This window comes from Coregonus clupeaformis, chromosome 29 (genome assembly GCF_020615455.1).
Source record: "Coregonus clupeaformis isolate EN_2021a chromosome 29, ASM2061545v1, whole genome shotgun sequence".
Classification (NCBI taxonomy): domain Eukaryota; kingdom Metazoa; phylum Chordata; class Actinopteri; order Salmoniformes; family Salmonidae; genus Coregonus; species Coregonus clupeaformis.
In genome coordinates, this window is record NC_059220.1 from 30,504,052 (window position 1) to 30,526,096 (window position 22,045).

At 44.9% G+C, this 22,045-nt stretch overlaps 2 protein-coding genes across 7 annotated transcripts in view; one reads left to right on the forward strand and one right to left on the reverse strand.

Annotated features, from left to right (window-relative positions):
• Window positions 1-17,547, forward strand: part of LOC121545024 (rho guanine nucleotide exchange factor TIAM2) — a 97,736-nt gene extending 80,189 nt beyond the window's left edge. For both annotated transcript variants that reach the window (XM_045209156.1, XM_045209157.1), the window contains 12 exons: window positions 1,150-1,344; window positions 2,706-2,774; window positions 4,285-4,410; window positions 4,894-5,002; window positions 8,567-8,746; window positions 8,840-8,958; window positions 9,322-9,430; window positions 9,813-9,868; window positions 14,931-15,033; window positions 15,219-15,306; window positions 15,563-15,708; window positions 16,542-17,547. In XM_045209156.1, coding sequence (XP_045065091.1) covers window positions 1,150-1,344; window positions 2,706-2,774; window positions 4,285-4,410; window positions 4,894-5,002; window positions 8,567-8,746; window positions 8,840-8,958; window positions 9,322-9,430; window positions 9,813-9,868; window positions 14,931-15,033; window positions 15,219-15,306; window positions 15,563-15,708; window positions 16,542-17,257 — 2,016 coding nt within the window. In that variant the 3' untranslated portion in view covers window positions 17,258-17,547. The remainder of the gene's footprint in view (window positions 1-1,149; window positions 1,345-2,705; window positions 2,775-4,284; window positions 4,411-4,893; window positions 5,003-8,566; window positions 8,747-8,839; window positions 8,959-9,321; window positions 9,431-9,812; window positions 9,869-14,930; window positions 15,034-15,218; window positions 15,307-15,562; window positions 15,709-16,541) is intronic.
• A 2,743-nt stretch (window positions 17,548-20,290) lies between these two features.
• The window catches only part of LOC121545026 (dimethyladenosine transferase 1, mitochondrial), a 44,255-nt gene continuing 42,500 nt past the window's right edge, over window positions 20,291-22,045 (reverse strand). For all 5 annotated transcript variants that reach the window (XM_041855356.2, XM_041855359.2, XM_041855358.2 and 2 more), the window contains exons 7-8: window positions 21,881-22,008; window positions 20,291-20,998 (exon numbers count right to left, since the gene is read on the reverse strand). In XM_041855356.2, the coding sequence (XP_041711290.2) occupies window positions 20,752-20,998; window positions 21,881-22,008 (375 nt within the window). In that variant the 3' untranslated portion in view covers window positions 20,291-20,751. The remainder of the gene's footprint in view (window positions 20,999-21,880; window positions 22,009-22,045) is intronic.

Genomic DNA, 22,045 nt, shown 5'->3' on the forward strand with positions numbered 1-22,045 from the left:
CCACCATAATTTGCAAATAAATTCATTAAAGCTCCTACAATGTGATTTTCTGGATTTTCTTTTCTCAATTTGTCTGTCATAGTTGACATGTACATATGATGAAAATTACAGGCCTCTCTCATCTTTTTAAGTGGGAGAACTTGCACAATTGGTGGCTGACTAAATACTTTTTTCCCCCACTGTATGTAACATCTAGCACTCTGAATCAGGTGATTCAATCCCTGGTCCTATCACACCTAGAGTACTGTCCAGTTATATGGTAATCTGCAGCAAAGAAAGATATAAATAAAAGCTAAATCACTCAAAACAGGGCTGCCAGATTAGCTCTTCATTGCTCTATCCGTATGAATATTATCCAAATGCATCAATCTCTCATGGCTTCACGTTGAAAACACAGTCCTATCCAATCTTCTGATTTTCTTTAGGAATGTTTTTTTAATTTTTTAATTTTTTAATTTTTTAACGGATTTATCAGACCAGTTAGTACATACTGGCAACACGCATAACCACCAAACCAGACAGGTAAATTCAGGGCATCTAAGACAACCCAAGCCAAGGACAAATCGCCTTCAATCTACAGTTTTAAATAGAGCCATAGCTGAATGGAACTCTTTACCAATCCATATTTCTCAGGCAAAAAAGTAAATCCACCTTCAAGAAAAAAATGAAAGAACATCTAATGCAATAGACCATATGACTGGACAGGAAATAGAAAGCATCAACTGAATGTTAAATGTGTTACCTGTCAGGTATTTTAATTGCCTGTATTGTCTACTTGTTAAATGTTGTAAAGTCTTTAATTTGTAATTGTTTGTAATGTCTTATTAATTGGTGTTGGACCCCAGGAAGATTAGCGAACGTTACGGCGTTAGCTAATGGGCATCCTAATAAAAATACTATCAGAGCCGATGACAGCCCTGAGCCAATCACACAGCTAGCACTGTGTGATACTGTATTACTGTTTAAGTTGCACTCTATGGTTTAGCTTTGTGTGCTGTGTACTGTATTCCAGCTTGTTATGATGGTTGATGGGGATATTGTTTTTGATTGATGTTTAAACAAGATAAAAGTCCTTGTGATCCTAATACGCTTTGTGTCTACATGTTACTGTGGTCCCTAACTGCTCTGTCTCTCTATCGCCCCCTGCAGAGCGTGGAGACTGTGTGCACGCTGTACCACACCTTCCAAGAGGGCTCCGGGGGCCTGATGGAGGGCCACAAAGAACCCCCGAACCCAGGGGCCGAGCCCACCCTGCTCAGAACCTGCCCCCGACACATGAGCGCCACCGAGAGGCTCAGCAAGGTCATCCAGGAGCTGGTGGACACAGAGAAGTCCTACGTCAAGGTAATTATTTGTTATCTTTCTTTTATAATTCTTGAAGGTAATAGCCAATTCAGTCTATTCAGTTGAGCCAGGATGAAGAGACAGGGCATAGGAAAGCAAAGCCACAGAAGAGTAACAAGACAATTGTCTATTTCTGTTGCGCCATGGGGAGAAACAAAGTAGCCTGCTTCATTATACTCTACAGTACACAGGCTCATAATTCAGAGGCCCTGTACAGCTCAAGTTTCCAACTCTCATGATCTTCACCTCGTCTCTCTGTGTGTGTCAGAGGAGTCTGCTGATTGTCCTACAGCGCGCTCTCTCTCTCTCTCTCTCTCTCTCTCTCTCTCTCTCTCTCTCTCTCTCTCTCTCTCTCTCTCTCTCTCTCTCTCTCTCTCTCTCTCTCTCTCTCTCTCTCTCTCTCTCTCTCTCTCTCTCTCTCTCTCTCTCTCTCTCTCTCTCTCTCTCTCTCTCTCTCTCTCTCTCTCTCTCATTTTGTGGGCAGTGTGCACATAGCCTGTCTTCTCTTGAGAGCCAGTTCTGCCTACGGTGGCCTCTCTCAATAGCAAGGCTATGCTCACTGAGTCTGTACATAGTCAAAGCTTTCCTTAATTCTGGGTCAGTCACAGTGGTCAGGTATTCTGCCACTGTGTACTCTCTGTTTAGGGCCAAATAGCATTCTAGTTTGCTCTGTTTTTTTGTTAATTCTTTCCCATGTGTCAAGTAATTATCTTTATGTTTTCTCATGATTTGATTGGGTCTACCATATCTCTCTCTACCCTATCTCTCTCTCTACCCTATATCTCTCTCTCTCTCTCTCCCTCTCCCTCTCTCTCCACCCTATCTCTCTCTCCCTCTCTCTACCCTATCTCTCTCCCTATCTCTCTACCCTAGCTCTCTCTCTCTCTCTCTCTCTCCCTCTCCCTCTCTCTCCACCCTATCTCTCTCTCCCTCTCTCTACCCTATCTCTCTCCCTATCTCTCTACCCTAGCTCTCTCTCTCTCTCTCCGGGCGGTGGGTGGGGGATTTGTAGGAGGGAGGAGAATGCCTTCCCAGCGTCCTCTGCTGCGGCTGTAACCATCTGTCTGTGATGTGCTGCGTTAGCTGGGCGGCGGGGCCATAGATCAGCCTAATGACTGAATCTCCAGTGACGCCCTGACGGGCCGCAGCCACATTAAAACACAGGGAGGGAGAAAGTGTGAGAGAGAGAGGACAAAAGAGAAAGGGAAAGATAACGGAGTAGTTTTGGGGGGGTTGGAGTAACTGTTGATACTGATACCACTCTATGATGCAGTGGTGGTGTATAAGTGGCATTGGTGTTGTCGGATTCACTAACCCACCTCTTGTGTCTCTTTCGCTTTGTCTGTCTTTCCTTCCTCCAGGACCTGAGTTGCCTCTTTGAGATCTACCTGAAGCCCTTGCAGAATGAGACCTTCCTCACTCTGGACGAGGTAGAGGAGGGAGGGGGGTTGGTGGGATTGGTGGAGGGGAGGACGGGGGATTGGAGGGGGAGTTAATAGAGAATTTGATGAGGTTGGTTCATGATGACTGATCCAGGCTCTGTCGTAGCCGGCCGCAACCGGGAGACCAATGGGGCGGCGCACAATTGGCCCAGCGTCGTCCAGGGTAGGGGAGGGAATGGCCAGCAGGGAGGTAGCTCAGTTGGTAGAGCATGGTGTTTGCAACGCCAGGGTTGTGGGTTCGATTCCCACGGGGGGCCAGTATGAAAAAAAAATATATATAATAATAATGTATGCACTAACTGTAAGTCGCTCTGGATAAGAGCGTCTGCTAAATGACGTAAATGTAAAAATGAAGATTGATAGCTTTATTAGATTGGGGTGGGGGTGAGGTTAAATTACCTCAGTAATGAACTCTCAGGACCTCTTCTTATTAGTCCCTTACTGACATAGGACCAAATATTAGAAAGTGTGGGTAAGATTCTGTTTATATCCCCAATTGCATTGTAGTCTTCCATTGTTCATCGATACAATTTACTCTTATCTCAGGTTGGGATTAGTCCTTGTGTGACTGTCCCTCTCTGAGCCCACAAGGCTATGGCTGGAGAATGCTAATGATAGTATAGCTTTAGTCCCACTTAGCTAGGGACATTGATGTGAACTGAGCCTAACCTCAGTCTCAGGACGACGCTCTCACAGGAGAGATCCATCGATACACACTGAGGAGTGTGGCTGATTAAACCACCATTAACAGACACTCAGACGTGTCTAGGCACACAGTGGACAAGAGAGCAAGACACCCTGAATATATTTTAATGAAGGTGAGGGAGTGGGAAGGAGAGAGCGAGAGACTGGGAGATTGTATTAGAGATGGAAGGAAAGAGAGGCTGTTCCTAAGTGCCTCTCACACCTGAGACATTAGAGGGGGTGGTGAACGAGTGACTGACTGCTGTCAAATCAAATGTTATTTGTCACATGCGCCGAATACAACGGGTGTAAACCTTACCGTGAAATGCTTGCCAACAATGTAGTTCAAGAAATAGAGTTAAGAAAATATTTACTAAATAAACTAAAGTAAAACATTTTTTTTAAATAAAAAGTAACAAGATAAAATAACAATAACGAGGCTATATACAGGGTGTACCGGTACCGAGTCAATGTGCGGGGGTACAGGTTAGTCGAGGTAATTTGTACTTGTAGGTAGTGGTAAAGTGACTATGCATAGATAATAAACAGCGAATAGCAGCAGTGTAAAAACAAATGGGGGGGGGGGTCAATGTAAATAGCCATTTGATTAATTGTTCAGCAGTCTTATGGCTTGGGGGTAGAAGCTGTTAAGGAGCCTTTTGGTCCTAGACTTGGTGCTCCGGTACCGCTTGCCGTGCGGTAGCAGAGAGAACAGTGAGTTGGGTGACTGGAGTCTTTGACCATTTTTTGGGCCTTCCTCTGACACCGCCTAGTATATATCTCTGACCAGGCCCATGTCTCTCCTTTCCTTCAGATGGATAGTCTTTTTGGCAGCCTGCCAGAGATGCTGGACTTCCAGAGGGTGTTCCTGCAGACACTGGAGGAGAGGATCGCCTCTTCACCTGACTTCAGAACGCTGGAGACCCCTGAGCAGTTTAAGGTATGGTAGCTTGGAGCACACACAAACACACGTGACCCCTATGTTACAGCTGCCTCTGCCAACCATCTCTTGCAAAATACACACATGACATGAAACCACATACTCATAGGTTTATTAACCAGTGAGCTATGATGGTGTCCTGTCACACCTTGGGATATTAATTATTGAAGAGATGTCACAGGTTCACACATGGTTGATTTACTGCATCGACATGGCAACATGTGTGGCCTATTGATTTTGCGATGTTGACTTGGAGAATTGTATCTTGATAAAAGCACTGTACTCAGGGGTTAGAGGGTGCGGGGCCTGGGGGATTTTAAACACTGTCCATGGGAGGGAGGTGAGAGTGGTCAGGTCACGACTTCACATGTTCTCTCCATCCCTCTCTCCATCACACACTCACACTCTCCCTCCATCTCTCTCTTTCTTTCTCACTCTCTCTTTCTCTCTCTCTTGTCTCTCTCTGTGTCTCTGTGATTCCAGAAGCTTCTCTTCTCTCTGGGTGGATCCTTCCTGTACTACGCTGATCACTTCAAGCTCTACAGCGGCTTCTGTGCCAACCACATCAAGGTCCAGAAAGTCTTGGAGAGAGGTACGGGTCTCCCCTCTACCCAACGCTGTCCCCCACCCCACATCTGCCCACAATATCCACTTGCACCTCCATTGCATCATCCCCACCATCCCCAGCACTCTATGTAAATGACATGGCTGACTAGGCTCCTACTGTCCAGCATCAATAATGTACTCCAGTAAAATGTCTCTGAGTGGAGCTACTCGCTTGGTAAAAGTAATGTGATGCAATTCCACTTTACTTCAACCGCCTCTTGCGTATTAACTCTATCAATCTGGACTCCCTGCATTCTCTTTCATATCAACTCAACTGTGAATGGCTTCCCATTGTAAAACTGTGAAAGTGCCTAGGCTAGCTGAAGTCCCCCCATTGCGCAGCACAGCTAAAGCTGGTCTATAATGAGAGAAAAACTATTAAACGCTGACAGGGGTAGCGCTAGTCATTTTGAGCACCCCTGTGTAATGATTGAATATAAATGTTGAACTTAATTTATTTCTATGACGTTGGCCTCCTCCGTTTTGGGCACACTGCCCAGCGCAGAATGAATGAAACAAGAGTGGGAAAATTGCACCCCTGTGCCTCTTAAATTCCTCCCATTACAAGATTATGTGCGGCGTTCCTAGAAGCAGGTACCGAAATTGAGTTTTAATGGCGCAGGGAGAATCTGGCAAGTGGTTTGGCCTGTTCCACCACAGTCTCTGATGAATCAGAATGAACTGGAGTAGGAAACAGCATAGTAAACATGATAAATCACTACAGCACTACTGTTACAGTGGCGTAGGGCATTAGAGCAGAACTCACAGTATAGTACAACACACAGCACAGGCCAGCAGTACACAGCATAGCCTAGCACAGTGGAACCCAGCACAGCTGAATGAGGGTGTTCACAGAGAATCTGTGGGTGTCTGTCAGCGGTTCTAGTAATTACACGTTCTCGTTCTCCCTGGGTTCTCGCTGCGCACACACTTTGTGTTTACTCGTTAATTGCCTGCCAATTACTGTGTGAAGTGTCAATGCGGCTGCCTGTCGGTCTGTGGCTCAGAGTGCTATAATTAATACTCTAATGGCCTCTCAATCGTTCCACACAGAGACGCACGGCTAGGTGGTGAGGAATGTCAACACCTGACCTCCAGAAAGCCTCTCTGTGTTACAGTGCTACACCACGCAGCACCCAATATTAGCATCTCTCCACTCTATACACTGTGAATGAAAATCACTGCAGTGATTCTTTTGAAACATAGTGTCTTTTGAATGGTAGTGTTTTGAGTGGAGTGGCAGTCTCATGTCAACACCATGTTTTACAGAAGCTACAGTGCATTCGGAAAGTATTCAGACCCCTTGACATTTTCCACATTTTGTTACGTTAGTCTTATTCTAAAATGGATTAAATTGTTTTTTTCCTGCTCATCAATCTACACACATACTCCATAATGACAAAGCTAAAACAGGTTTGCAAATGTATTAAACTGAAATATCACATTTTTCTTACATAAGTATTCAGACCCTGGCCTCCCGAGTGGTGCAGTGTCACTAGAGATCCTGGTTCAAGTCCAGGCTCTGTCGCAGCCGGCCGCAACCGGGAGACCCATAGGGCGGCGCACAATTAGCCCAGCACTGTCCAGGGTAGGGGAGGGTTTGGCCGGCAGGGATGTTCTTGTCCCATCGCGCACTAGCGACTGCTGTGGCGGGCCGGGCGCAGTACACACTGATTCGGTCGCCAGGTGTACAGTGTTTCCTCCGTTACATTAATGCGGCTGGCTTCCGGGTTAAGCGGGCATTGTGTCAAGAAGCAGTGCGGCTGGGTTGGGTTGTGTTTCTGAGGACCCACGGCTCTCGACCTTTGCCTCTCCCGAGTCCATACGGGAGTTGCAGCAATGGGACAAGACTGTAACTACCAATTAGATACCAAGAAATTGGGGTAAAAAAATCAAAAATCAAAATAAAACCTAAGTATTCAGACCCTTTACTCAGTACTTAGTTGAAGCACCTTTGGCAGCGATTACAGCCTTGAGTCTTCTTGGGTATGACGCTACAAGCTTGGCACACCTGTATTTGGGGAGTTTCTCCCATTGTTCTCTGCAGATCCTCTCAAGCTCTGTCAGGTTGGATGGGGAGCGTCGCTGCACAACTATTTTCAGGTCTCTCCAGAGATGTTCTATCAGGTTCAAGTCCGGGCTCTGGCTGGGCCACTCAAAGATATTCAGAGACTTGTCCCGAAGCCACTCCTGCGTTGTCTTGGCTGTGTGGTTAGGGTCGTTGTCCTGTTGGAAGGTGAACCTTCGCCTCAGTCTGAGGTCCTGAGCTCTCTGGAGCAGGTTTTCATCAAGGATCTCTCTGTACTTTGCTCCGTTCATCTTTCCCTCGATCCTGACTAGTCTCCCAGTCCCTGCCGCTGAAAAACATTCACACAGCATGAAGCTGCCACCACCAAGCTCCACCGTAGGGATGGTGCCAGGTTTCCTCCAGATGTGACGCTTGGCATTCAGGCCAAAGAGTTCAATCTTGCTTTCATCAGACCATAGAATCGTGTTGCTCATGGTCTGAGAGTCCTTTAGGTGCCTTTTGGCAAACTCCACGTGAGCTGTCATGTGCCTTTTACTGAGGAGTGGCTTCTGTATGGCCACTCTACCATAAAGGCCTGATTGGTGGAGTGCTGCAGAGATGGTTGTCCTTCTGGAAGGTTCTCCCATATCCACAGAGGAACTCTGGAGCTCTGTCAGAGTGACCATCGGGTTCTTGGTCACCTGCCTGGCCAAGGCCCTTCTCCCCTGATTGCTCAGTTTGGCCGGGCGGCCAGCTCTAGGAAGAGTCTTGGTGGTTCCAAACTTCTTACATTTAAGAATGATGGAGGCCACTGTGTTCTTGGGGAACTTCAATGCTGCAGAAATGTTTTGGTACCCTTCCCTGTGTCTCGACACAATCCTGTCTCGGAGCTCTACGGACAATTCCTTCGACCTCATGGCTTGGTTTTTGCTCTGACATGCACTGTCAACTGTGGGACCTTATATAGACAGGTGTGTGCCTTTTCAAATCATGTCCAATCAATTGAATTTACCACAGGTGGACTCCCAAGTTGTAGAAACATCTCAAGGATGATCAATGGAAACAGGATGCACCTGAGCTCAATTTCTAGTCTCATAGCAAAGGGTCTTTATACTCATGTAAGTAAGGTATTTCTGTTTTTTATTTTTAATACATTTGATAACATTTCAAAAAAACTGTTTTCGCTTTGTCATTATGGGGTATGTGTGTAGATTGATGAAGAAGAAAAAAATATTTGATCAATTTTAGAATAAGGCTGTAACGTAACAAAATGTGGAAAAAGTAAAGGGGTCTGAATACTTTCTGAATGCACTGTACCTACCTGCAGTGTTGCCATTTTACTGCAGTGGTCATGCTAGGGTGAGGAGTAGCCTATACTGCCCCCCTGTGGACAAGTATTATTGCACCAAGATACCATGATAGGTCTAATGCTAGCACCACTAGCACCATCCTCCAAGCTTGCGACAGTATGAGAGATGTGATTGAAAATACTGACGTACAGAGCTTGGTAAAGTAAGTCTAATGTTTGTCTGTTGTCTACAGCTAAGACTGACTTGGCCTTTAAGGAGTTCCTGGATGCGAGGAACCCAACGAAGCAGCACTCGTCCACCCTGGAGTCCTACCTGATCAAGCCAGTCCAGAGAGTGTTAAAGTACCCTCTACTGCTCCGAGAGCTAGTGTCCCTCACTGACACAGACAGCGAGGAGCACTACCACCTCACAGGTACATTGAAGATGCACACACACAAACATACACACACACACACACACACGCACGCACACACTAACACTTCCCTCTCCTCTTATGTACCCCCAGAGGCCCTGAAGGCCATGGAGAAGGTGGCCAGCCACATCAATGAGATGCAGAAGATCTATGAGGATTATGGCTCTGTGTTTGACCAGCTGGTGGCAGAGCAGAGTGGCCATGAGAAGGAGGTAGCTATACTGTACTGTACCCTGCTGCTCTACCCTCTGCTTCAATTACAGCAGCTTTCATCACACTCACTCATATCTTTAATCTGGACACGTACTTAGGCCAAAACCAGCACAGCCTACGTTTGCTGCATAACCATCAAGGTCAATTCAGTCTATTCAAGGGATCTTGGTGATATGTCTCTTACAGAAACTGGATGGAAATAGCTAAGTTCCCTTGTAGATACTTCCTCCTATAGGTACTCAACATCCACCCCACATAGATGGCACTTGGTTGTGGTAGCTGAAGCCCCATTCCCTGTACACATTACTTAGTACGTCCCTCACACACTGACTGTGGCCCATGGGGTTCCTTCTCTCTCCCAGGTCACAGAGCTTTCCATGGGAGAATTCCTCATGCATTCCTCTGTCGTCTGGCTCAACCCCCATCTCTCGCTGGGTCGCATGAGAAAGGATCCCGAGCTGACCGTGTTTGGTGAGTTGGAGAGACACTGTACCGCTACTGCGGCATTATGGGAAAGAGATTGCCTGGCCCCTGCCAGAGCCAGAGGCGGTTGGCAGTCTGTCTGCCTGGAATCCTATCGAATTCCATTTGAAATGCTGAGTCCACTGGCTTTAGACAAACACATGTAAACACAACACACATTTAATGACTAACTATTAGATAAATGTCTTGTATATCCACCTAAATATTAATGGTACTGTTTAGTGTTACACCAGTATAATTTGGGACTTTTATGGATATAGTGCCAATGTGCTGTAAACTCAGATGTAAAATGCTTCTGAGCGGATGGATTCCCTGTGTACATTCCCAAAGTTGTGTTCATAATCAGTGTTCATGTCCTTTCTCTCATCAGTGTTCAAGAAGGCAGTGATACTTGTCTATAGGGAGAGCAACAAGCTCAAGAAGAAGGTGAGACCTCTCTCTCTATCACTTTCATTTACTTTCATACAAGGGTGAAAGTAAGCCGGTATGGTATGGCATCCCGGCAAAAGAAATTGTGGAAGTACGCCGTACCGGTAAAACGTGATTAACACAAAATGCTAAGAAAACTATAGGCTATTACACCATTATGTAACATTACCGCATGTCAGCCGCATGAAAAATGAGCGAATTGACTTGAAACCGGGTGGTATACGCTCCAAATTGCATTGTGGTTTGACCAGAATACTTAACTTTCGCCAAGTTGGAGATGAGTGACCGAGGCGGGTGCGGAAAACAGTGGACGCAATTCAGGCTACAAGTGTAGGCCTAATGACAATCGCAGAATGTCATTACAATACATGTAGGTGTTTTGTAGCAGATGTCCCTTTCCATTCATCAAATTGCAGGTGCACAGTCTCGGGGTTGGATGCTGGAAATATTTTGTGAGTGGACAGTCAGATGAAAACATCATGACTGGTTGTGTTTATGCCACATTAAAAGTCATAGGTGGTGTGTCCATAAGGCTAGGGGAAGCTACGCTTTCCCTAAAGTAAATTTCCATTTCCAAAATTATATAGCCTACTCCTGTCTATACAGAAATAAATAAAATCACTCAAAATAGGCTACTACATCAGAAAGCATGATTTGGCCATGGATTGTTTTAAATCGCATAGCCTACAGTTGGAAGGGCCTGCAAATTGGGCAGCATGCGCTGCAAATACCAAATTAATTATTGTTGAGTTGTGACTGTCAGTGAAAAGCAGAGAGACTCAGCCAGGCATATTGCAATATTTAATAATACAACAGTTTGGAAAGCATATGGCTATTGCTGTAAAGAGAAGACAATGAAAGACTCCAGTCTGTCTTTTAGTTATCAAAATTCTCAACTTAATTGAGCAAACAGTAGCCTATCTTATTGGCACCAGCGGAAAACACCGGCCATATCCCCGGTGAGTGTGCATATTAACTTTATCATTGGGTCAGTGCCACTTTTATTTGTTTTTGGACAATCATTTCCTCCTCCAGGTTAGATGGACGTCATATTGTATTTGTGTCTCCCCTTTTCGTAGGCCGATTATATGGATCAGACAATGTTGTTTTTATTGATCTGTTTGTCAGTGTCAACAGAATAGGCTACCCTGTAATGTTTGTCATATTAAAAAAGATTCTGCTAATGTCTCCAGTCATATAAAGTGTAGTAGAATTGCATGACATTTGTTTATAAAAGGCCAATATTTTCCTGTGCGAAGAAAGGAGCAGAAATGTATCTGATATAGCCTAGGCCTACTCTACTCACCACTAGGCGCTGCATTGAACAGTATTTTCTGCGAACATTGAGTGTACAAAACATTAGGAACATGACAGACTGACCAGGGGAATCCAGATGAAAGCTATGATCCCTTATTGATGTCACCTGTTAAATCCACTTCAAGCAGTGTAGATGAAGGGGAGGAGACAGGTTAAAGAAGGATTTTTAAGCCTTGAGACAATTGAGACATGGATTGTCTATGTGTGCCATTCAGATGGTGAATGGGCAAGACAAAAGATTAAAGTGCCTTTGAACGGGGTATGGTAGTAGGTGCCAGGTGCACTGGTTTGTGTGTCAAGAACTGCAACGCTGCTGGGTTTTTCACCCTCAACAGTTTCCCATGTGTATCAAGAATGGTCCACCACCCAAAGGACATCCAGCCAACAGCAGGCCAGTAGTCGAAAACGGGTTATTGATGAAAGAGGACAAAGGAGGCTGGCACAAATTGTGCAACAGACGGGCTACAGTTAGTCAACTGACAGTCCAGTACAACACTGGTGCCCAAAGACCCATAAAAGAATGAACAACTCGTTGTACCTTGACACAAATGGGGTATGGTAGCCGACGACCTTACAGAGTTCCACTTCTTTCAGCAAAAAACAAGAAACTGCGGTTGCAGTGGGCTAAGGAATGAAAACACTGGAGAATTGGAAAAATATTGCCTGGTCTGATTAATACCGGTTCCTGCTGTCTCACGCTGATGGGAGGACTAGGGTATGGAGAAAACCACATGAGTACATGCATCCATCATACCGCATGTCAGCATTGCAGGCTGGTGGTGGTGTGTTGGTGTGGGGTGTGTTTTCATGGCACACATTGGGCCCCTTGATAAAAGTGGAGCAACGTTTGAATGCCACAAGATATCTGAACATCATTGCCAATCAGGTGCATCCCTTCATGGCAGCAGTGTATCCATCTGCAAATTGATTTTTTCAGCAGGATAATGCCCCATGCCAGAAGGCTAGGAATGGTTTCATGAACATGACAGTGAATTCAGCTTACTGCAGTGGCCTGCCCAGTCACCAGATCTTTAATCCAATTGAGCATCTGTGGGATGAGATGGAACGAGCTATTCAGAGTAGAGATACTAGCAGCCAACTTGACACAACTGTGGGAAGCATTGGAGTCAACATGGGCAAGCATCCCTCTTAGGGTTGAATGGCGGGAACCCGGTTACTGAGATTTACCAGAATTTATGGCGCAAAACCACTCCCTTTTCCCGGAATAAATAACTGAGAGAAACCGGTAAATTAAAATAAATTATTTATATGAATGGCATGAAATGGAATGTTAAATTTTATGCAATGTCTAAATCTGGCTTCTCTACGGCCTCTGCATGATCAATCATCAACGCTCAGGGTGGGGACAGACAGCCCATCTCAGTATGGAGCGCAGTTCACAATGCATTGTGATGTCACGAGAGGCTGTGTCCTGGAGGGACGTTACATCCCCTGAGATGGCTGCAAACCCAGACAGCTATGGCTCCATCTGCTGGTATGGTCGGGAACTCCAACCCTCTATGGCCAATCTTCCCACGCAGCTGAAACCAATCAGGAGCTGATGAGCTGAAGGTTTGGTTGAAGGGAAGAGACACACTGGGGGTGAGTGTGTGGAAGAGAAGAGACACGGTCTCGAGGTTGGGTCTGGGAGAGACAGAATGGTGTTATTATTTCGTTAGTTGCCGAAGACCTTTAATAAAATCCTTGTTTTGGTTGAACCTGGTCTCCTTGCACTACTTGGGCAATCCCGCTGGAAGCTGTAGCCTCTCGTGGCATCACAGCATGTAGACCTATCATCTCATCATGGTAACTTTTTTTCTTGTTGCAGATAGGCCTGCATTTGCTGCAGCAAAGTCTATGCTACAGTAATATAAAGACCGAACGAGTGTCTAATTTACACATCTCCATCTGGCTTTCGGGGGTCACCATATTTTTTTATTGTAAAGATTTTTTGATTGCAGCAGCAGAGTTTTAAAACAGCCTAAAACTAAAATATCGTTGCTTTAAATCAGTCTTTCTCTCACCATCAACTCCATTCAAATTGCATCCAAAATAGATAATCCTGTTCTAGATTGAGAACTAGACCTATATAGATGTCCTAGCCTACCTCTTTCAGGCAATAAATTCAATGCAGTATTAGCCTTATATTTAGCTAATTAATGATGGGTTATGCAAAATAAGCTTCTAACTTGCGCAAGTCTCTTGCGCAATAAGCAAGTACCTGTGCTCCTGTGGCCTCTATCCTTAAAAAAACGTCTTAACTCTTGGAGTCCCATGCAGGAAAAGCTAGACTAGAAAAGCTTGCTGGACATAATTTTTTTATACCAATAGACTATTTGAAGAGGGACTCAAGCTCTTGTTTGCTGAATGTTAAATACAGCAGCCAATAGAACTCACAGGTAGTTTGAAAGAAGAGCGAACATGCGATGGTGGTAGGCTATAGCAGTTATTTATTCTGACCCATAACCATTCAATCTTCGTGAAGAGAAGTGAAAGCCTTCTTTCTGCATCTAATTCTAGTCCTATATTATTCAAGGATGACAACGAAACGCATTTAATTTAACTGTTGAAAGCGAGGAAGGAATGAAGCAACAATAGAGAGAGAAAGAGGAGGTAGGCTAATAGCTTTAGGGGAAATATTATGAAAGGTATATATGCATCAGTCTACTAATTATACAAATAGGACCTATTATATTTCAAGTTCGCTAGCCTATACTTGTAACTTTGTAGGCAGCATGGTTTCAACGATGTGCATAATTCCAGTCCATATATATATTTATTTTTTATTTAACCTTTATTTAACTAGGCAAGTCAGTTAAGAACAAATTCTTATTTACAATGACGGCCTACACCGGCCAAACCCGGACGACGCTGGGCCAATTGTGCGCCGCCCTATGGGACTCCCAATCACGTCCGGTTGTGATACAGCCTGGAATCGAACCAGGGGGTCTGTAGTGACGCCTCAAGCACTGAGATGCAGTGCCTTAGACCGCTGCGCCACTCGGGAGCCCAATACAGTATAATACAATACAGTAATACTCAAAATGATTAGCCTACTGGAGCTTGTTTCATTTATTTACCCAAGAGAGCATATAGCTAGCATAGGACTATTTATATGCTTTTGAATGACACTTCCGGTTTTGGCTGGAAATACTGGGTTACCCGGGAGAAAAGTGATTTATTCTCGGGATGGAACACTTGTAAAATACTGGGAAAATGTTCAACCCTAATCCATGTGGAACGCTTTCGACATCTTGTAGAGTCCATGCCCTGACGAATTGAGGCTGTTCTGAGGGCAAAAGGGGATGCAACTCAATATTAGGAAGGTGTTCCTAATGTTTTGTACACTGTATATTATTAGCCTAAATTATGACTATCTAATCATCACATTAGTAATAGTAGGCTATCTTACATACGTCTGCAAATGCGAGGATGCATGAAATGCTTTATTATAAAAATGCATTTTTATGGGGAAAATGTGCTTCCCCGGACATGAAACCCACTCACCGCCTATGTTAAAAGGTATTACATGTTAAAAGTGATATGACCAATCTTTACTAGGCCCACAGACATCATATATGAAATTAATAGGGATTCTATATGTAATTCTATGATTACACCCCTAGGCTATATTTTTTAAAATTGTGCGAGAGCTTGCAGGTCCCGTACTGATAAGAAATGTACTTTCACATGCCTTTGATGTCAACAGTGCCTAACCTCTCTCTCTCTCGTGTGTGTGCAGACCGCCCCTCGCTCGGCGCACTCCCATGGAGACCTAGACCCCTTCAAATTCCGCTGGCTCATCCCGCTCTCTGCACTGCAGGTCCGACTAGGCAACGCTACAGGTAAGAGAGCAAGACACACACACACACACACACACACACACACACTCCTTTAGACAGACACACAAACATGCACATACCCTCCTGGCTCTCATTAACTATATAAGAGATCACATTCTCTTGGATTTTGAGTCTTTTGAATGTAGATGTGTTGATTAAAAGGAGCTTCTCCAATCTCTTCCCCCTAGGAACTGAGACTACCTGCATCTGGGAGCTGATACATACCAAGTCTGAACTGGAGGGAAGGCCAGAGACTGTCTTCCAGCTGTGTAGCAGGTAAGAGAGAGCAGCAGTTTTGACTGGAGACTATGGATCTATAGCTCTTGTCCTTGACTGCCTTCTACAAGGTTAGGGAGGTGCATGGACTCTCTAGCCAATCAGTGGTCCATTGAGTGTCAGGGGAAAATGATCCCCAGCAGGACAGTGGTCCCAGAGGAGTGGCGGGGTGCCCCCCTACTGTAAACTCACTGAGTGAATTAGCCCTTTTCTATCAGAGTATGGTATATAAAGATTCCCGCTGTCTCCCTCCCAGTGTCCCAGAGTGCAAAGTCAACATCATCAAGGTCATCCGCTCCATCCTCCGGGAAAACGTCAGACGGAACATGCTCCCGGCCGAGAGGCGGTGTAAGGAGCGCCTCACGCCTCTACGCAGCACCCTGCCCTCCTCTGCCAGGATAGGTGAGTCCCATCCCTACCCTGTTCCAAAAAATCACTTAAAATAACACTGCTTTGATTTCTATTTAAGTGATAATGCCCTCGAAGCCGGTGTTTGGAGGATATATTGGCACGGGTGTCCGTCGAGGGCCGGCAAACTGTGCCAATATATCCTCCTAACACCGGCTTCGAGGGCATTATCACTTTTATACAACGGGTTACCAACATATTCAAATAATGATTGACACATTTTCATTAAAAACGTTACTTTGATGAATTTATTCATACTATTTCATCCTTCCACAAGATATAGTCCCGACACAAATCTAGGGTTGCTTCCGAAGCCGGCTGGTCGTTTGTTCTATCGGTTCGGTTGCCAGAGACGCTACCCAGTCGTTCAGCTGGAGATTGAATTTGAATATTGAAACAATGTTGCAAATGTCGGAGAGCCAGACAGCAAGGTTTATACAAATCTCTGCTGTTGAAAACTAAATGTTAGTCCAAAAGAAATGTGACAATGTCTAGATGCTGTTTATAGTGGAGATTAAGTTTATAAATTACCTGGCTGGGCTGATGAGACAGTGGATTGCGCAGTCAGATGGAACAGAGTAAATAGGCATTTTAACATCATAGATTTAGTCGGTAGTAACTTGTGGAACAGACACCGGCTGGAATGCGGTTTTAACCAATCAGCATTCAGGATTAGACCCACCCGTTGTATAACTTTAAATAACATGACCTTGACTTAAAGATTATAAGCCCTCATTGACTTACATACACTAGTGTCTGTGCCCAAATATGAGTGAGTATATTGCTCAGTTAGCAATTCTCTCACTCTCTCTTCCATCCCCCACCAGGTTCGTCCAGAGCCACCTGGCTGTGTAAGCAGCCCAAGCTGGATCTCCCCACCCCAACCAGCACACTGAAACCTGGCCAGCCTGACTCTGACGAGGGCAGCCTGAGCAGCGGCACCCACAGCTCCTCTGGAGCTCCCCCAGCCAACGGTCCCACACAGCCCAAGACACTGCCCACCCGACAGGCCTGGTCCCGGGGCTTCCGGCATAGCCAGCGCTCCTCTGTCTCTAGCTCCGTGAAGGAGTCAGACATTCTGAGTGATGAGGACGATGATGAGTTCAGTGAGTCTGGGGGGCGGCAGGAGGGGCAAGGGAGCTCCCCGACGAGCGCCATCGAGGCCCAGTTTCTCAGTCTGAGGCTGTCGGAGGAGGCAGCGTCCTCCCGGGCGCCGGCCCCCCGCGTGCAGCCAGAGGGTGCGGAGGTGGACACCCCGGAGAGCCCGCCCAAACTGGTTCAGGGCCACCACTGCCCCGTGAAGAGGAAAGACAGCAGCAGCCAGCGGTATAGCCAGGGGGCGCTACTGAGCCTGAGGGAACACAGCCGTTCCATGGACAGCCAGACGGACGTGGCAGCGATGGACCTCAACACTCTACTGGAGAGAGAGTTCAGTGTGCAGAGCCTCACCTCCGTGGTCAACGAGGACTGTTTCTACGACCCTACGGACTCTTCAGACACCACAGATACCACATACACTGGCAGTGCCCCCAACTCCTCGTAGGGTCAGGGATGGACACAAGGAGAGGAAGAAGGACCAAACCTCTGCCCTGCCCCCGCTCCCTGCCTCAGGGCATGGGAAACCCTGGTTCTGTTCTGTCCTAGTCCCAGGGTCTCACAGGGTTCTGTTGTGCCTCAGCTCTGAAGTTAAACTGTGTTCCTGTGAGAGCGTGCAGTAGGCTGGTCATTCCATGAAATTAGTCCTTTTAGGTAGTGTTTTATTTCACCTAATTTTTACATTGTCATGAAGAGCACATGTTCAAATGAATAAAAAACATGTTTTTCCATCTCAAAAATGACTATAGTAAATGCCTATTAAGTGCCAAATAAAGTAACAGGGTTGACCATAACAGGGTTGATGATTTAATCTTAAATCAGAGATAAATCCCCTTGTGACAGGGGGAATGGAAGCATGCTGTGTGCAACTGGGAGGGACAATTTAATGCACGCAAAATATATATTTTAATTACCTTAAAATGAATAACTAATCACATGAAATGAATAATAATCTTCAGAAATGACTTTGTCAAAGCAACAAAATAACTAGGGCTTTATGTTGATGGTGAAAACCTGGGAGAAATGTTGGGGTAAGTAGGTTAACATCTTCTTAGAAGTCACATATGATACACAGAGGGACATGTCGATTTATTGAATGTTCCATGTTGGGCACTAAAGGGCACTTCATTTAATAGAACAGGATTTTAAAATTAAATATTGGTGCACAATTTCTACTGAAAATATCAAAGGAACGTAAAAAGGGACTCATTTCGTGGAACGACCAAGGCAGATCCCACCTGCTTAGCTATGCACAGGTGTAAAAGGACAGATGAGTTGCCTTTGACTCAGCGACATGGTTTTCCCCCTAGAGAGAGATGAGGTGACTCTGTCCCTGATAATGACTGCAATGAATCTGCTGAGCACTGATGCACAACGTAGCTCCGCCTCCACCCAGCGCTCTACTGTATATGCCTCACTCTGCCCAGCTCCCCTTCTCTAAGGGGCCATCTCAATTGGCTTCCTCCCGTCGTCTCCTTGATATAGGATAATTTGATGGATAGACTTTGCTCTCACCTGTCCACTTAATTCACATCAGTCAGATTGAGGAGAGGATGCCACTTGAGACTAATGAGATTCACCCTAAAAGCTTCACTTTAACTCAAAACTTCCTGTAAGAAGTTAGGGCTCTATTTCAATCCGTATCACCGGAAGTTCAGCGTTACAACGTGATTGAACTTTAAAGGCAATGTTCCTGCGTTAGCGGAGACTGCATTCACGGTAAATGCTGCATATGTCGGCTCAATCGGAAATTACCTTTACATTTCTATCGCTCAATCTGTAACGCTTTATCAATACAGATTGAACAGAGCCCTTAATCTGAATCAACGACACGACAGGATAGGACAGGATGATTGGACATTGATTTTATTGCGACTCTGCCTTGTTGTATTTTGTGCACTAAAGTACACTGTTTGCCTATATTTGAAACATCCTTTATTTGTACATTATGGGATTTTTGTTGTTTTTAAGCAATGTTTATTTATTGATAGTTGTAATTTTTTATTGATTTGCTAAATAAGTATGGGGTTAAGGCTTGAATTGACGAATCTGGAGAAGAAGAAAAAGTATTTTTCCACCCAATTAGTTTTATTTTCAGTGTATTGAATACGAGTATGGTTGTCATCCTCCCAAAGTGTAGCTTCCAATGTACAGGTGTTGTCAAAATAAAACGGCATGATTTAATTTAAACCATGTGTTGTCAACTTGCCCTGTTTGCAGCTCCCATACCCAATACTTTTCTTTATGTTCTTGTTTACATATTTTTCCAGAATAGCTGTACTGTAACTTAATTTAAATATTGTATATTATTACACATACTTGACATTGTACAGGTAGATAAGGCTGTAACTTGCAATAAATACAGTATCTAGTACAAAAGTGGTTTGGGCATATTTTTGTAAAGGTACTTATTATTTAGCCGTTGCATCTTGAAGATACTGGTGAGAGATCCTATTATCTGACAACTCACCACCACATACCCTCCCTCTGATTGCCCTCAACTCCACTGTAAACATGCCTTTAATGCTAGCGTACCAATGAATATGAATGTGAAAAGCCCCCTTTCTTATGGAACTGTTTTATAAATAAACTTTTTTATCTGTGAGATGCGGTCTTGTGAGAGCGCTTGTTTTATCCAGTTGTATTTCAAAGCTGCCTCAGTCTGGCTTTGAGAATCTATATTCTTCCTATGAGCTTATCTCATTGACAGGTAAAGCACAGGTAAGATGAAAGTTTTTATTTCCAGCTCCATCCTAAGGCTAAGCTTGCCATTCCTTGTTGATGAGCTGTCAGAAAAATGGAGAATCCTTGTTCTCTACGTTGGACCAATGATATACAGTGCTATGAAAAAGTATTTGCCCCCTTTCTAATTTTCTCTACTTTTGCATATTTGTGATACTGAATGTTATCAGATCTTCAACCAAAACCTAATATTAGATAAAGGGAACATAAGTGAACAAATAACAACAATTACATATTTATTTCATAAACAAAGTTATGCAACACCCAATTCCCCTGTGTGAAAAAGTAATTGCCCCCTTTCAATAACTGGTTGTGCCACCTTTAGCTGCAATGACTCCAACCAAATGCTTCCTGTAGTTGTTGATCAGTCTCTCACGTCGCAGTGGAGGAATTGTGGCCCACTCTTCCATGCAGAACTGCTTTAACTCAGTGACGTGTGGGTTTTCAAGCATGAACTGCTCGTTTCAAGTCCTGCCACAACATCTCAATTGGGATTAGGTCTGGACTTTGACTAGGCCATTCCAAAACTTCCAATTTGTTGCTTTTTAGCAATTTTCATGTAGACTTGATTGTGTGTTTTGGATCATTGTCTTGCTGCATGACCCAGCTGCGCTTCAGCTTCAGCTCACAGACGGATGGTCTGACATTCTCCTGTAGAATTCTCTGATACAGAGCAGAATTCATGGTTCCTTGTATTAAGGCAAGTTGTCCAGGTCCTGAGGCAGCAAAGCATCCCCAAATAAAAAAATAAAGAAATTCCTTGTACATGTGTGAAATATGACAAATATAAGCACCCACCAAATTATTATTACATCTCGCAATAAAATCTCCTTCTGGTCACTTCACACACTCTATTCTTCCTTTACAACTGGACTGGAGTGCCTGAGCTCTAGTTAAGTATGTGTGTTAGCTACACTAGCTGTTCCAGTTTGGACCGAGGCCCATAGTCTCTCCCTCTCCAGCCAAAGGCAGTGTTCAGTTCTCCCCCCTGTTGTTTCCACCACAGTCCCTCTCTATTCTATTCCATCTAGGATTCATTGTCTCACCCAGTGCCTCTGGGACACCAGTGAAATGGTGTTTAAAAATGCATGCGTGTGCCATGTGGAAATGTCAGAGCTAAGAGCAGTCCGTTGTCTCTCTCGTCACTAACAGAGACCATTAGGCGTTCCTTCCACTCCGCCCTTTAAGTGTCTCTCTCTGTCAGACGGGCTGCTGAGTACCATTAGTGCTGCTGCCCGGTCGCCGGTTAAGGTGTTTGAGTCGGAGTTCCTCTCTGAAGTCGTAGGTGAGGAGACCCTGGTTCTCAGAGCAGAGGTGGCTGTAGGCGTCCGCCAGGGCTCTGATGTCAAGGATGGAGAGCTCCGTGGGGCGCAGGGTGGGGTCCACGTCCGCCTCACGCATCATCACCTCCGCCAGCTCCAGCCGTTGCGCCTCCGGGAACAGCATTCTGGGAAAAGAACACAGATATAGTCTCAGGTGGCTTCCTGTCCATCATGGCCACTCATAGGTACAGTACAGGGCCAGATGGAATCTGCTGAGTTTTTTCCTTAAGCTTTCAGCAATCATTTTCTAAATAAAAAATATCAGGAGTTAATATAAATCAAACAAAATGCTGCCACAAAGAGCATAAATAAATAATGTAATTGTGATTAAATATGCAGACAAAGCTGTTAGGGTGTTAAAAAGAAGATTAAAAAAACATCAGCAAAGAATCCATCGGACCGTACTGTAGATGGAAATAACTAATACAAATGCTTTCTATTCAGTTCTCCTGTCATGTCCTCTCAGATCATTGGTCACGGAAAGGAGATGAGAAGAAACAATTGAAGACTATAGACTAGACTTAGCCCCAGATGCCCACACCAACGTCATGGGTTTTCACAGAGTTAGCATACAGAACCCAACTTCAAGAGCATCATAGCACAGCCAAAACACCCACATACCCAGTACAGATGCTTGCTTAGCGCTTCAGCTCCAGAGAGCTCATACACAAGCTGTTAAAGCTGCCTCTCCGCCCCCTGTAGTTACATAATTTATCATGCTTTGTCTTCCTATGACACCCCAATGACTCATAACTGCTGCTCTCTTATTTTGTTCTCTGGGCCTACTCCTCACAGGCATGGTGGCGGCAGGGGACAGAAGGAGTGAGAGAGAGCCATGAGGAGCTTTGTATAGAGCTGGTCAAGGATGAACAGAGTTCACTTAATGTGGAATGTAACAAAGAGAGCGTGAGTGAGTGAGTGAGTGAGTGAGTGAGTGAGTGAGTGAGTGCGTGAGAGAGAGAACTTGGACCGTGTGAAGTAGAAGGAGGGGTAGAAATATTGCTTACTCAAGTCCTTTGCGGCAGTGCTTCCTCCGGAATTGGAAGACGTTCCTGACTACTTTCTCCACCAGCTTAAAGGGCTGCTGGATCTGGGGCTGAGTCAGAGGTGTGAAGTGTACCACCCCCACGTCCACCTACACACACAAGCAGCAGGGGTTCAAATAGATCTGT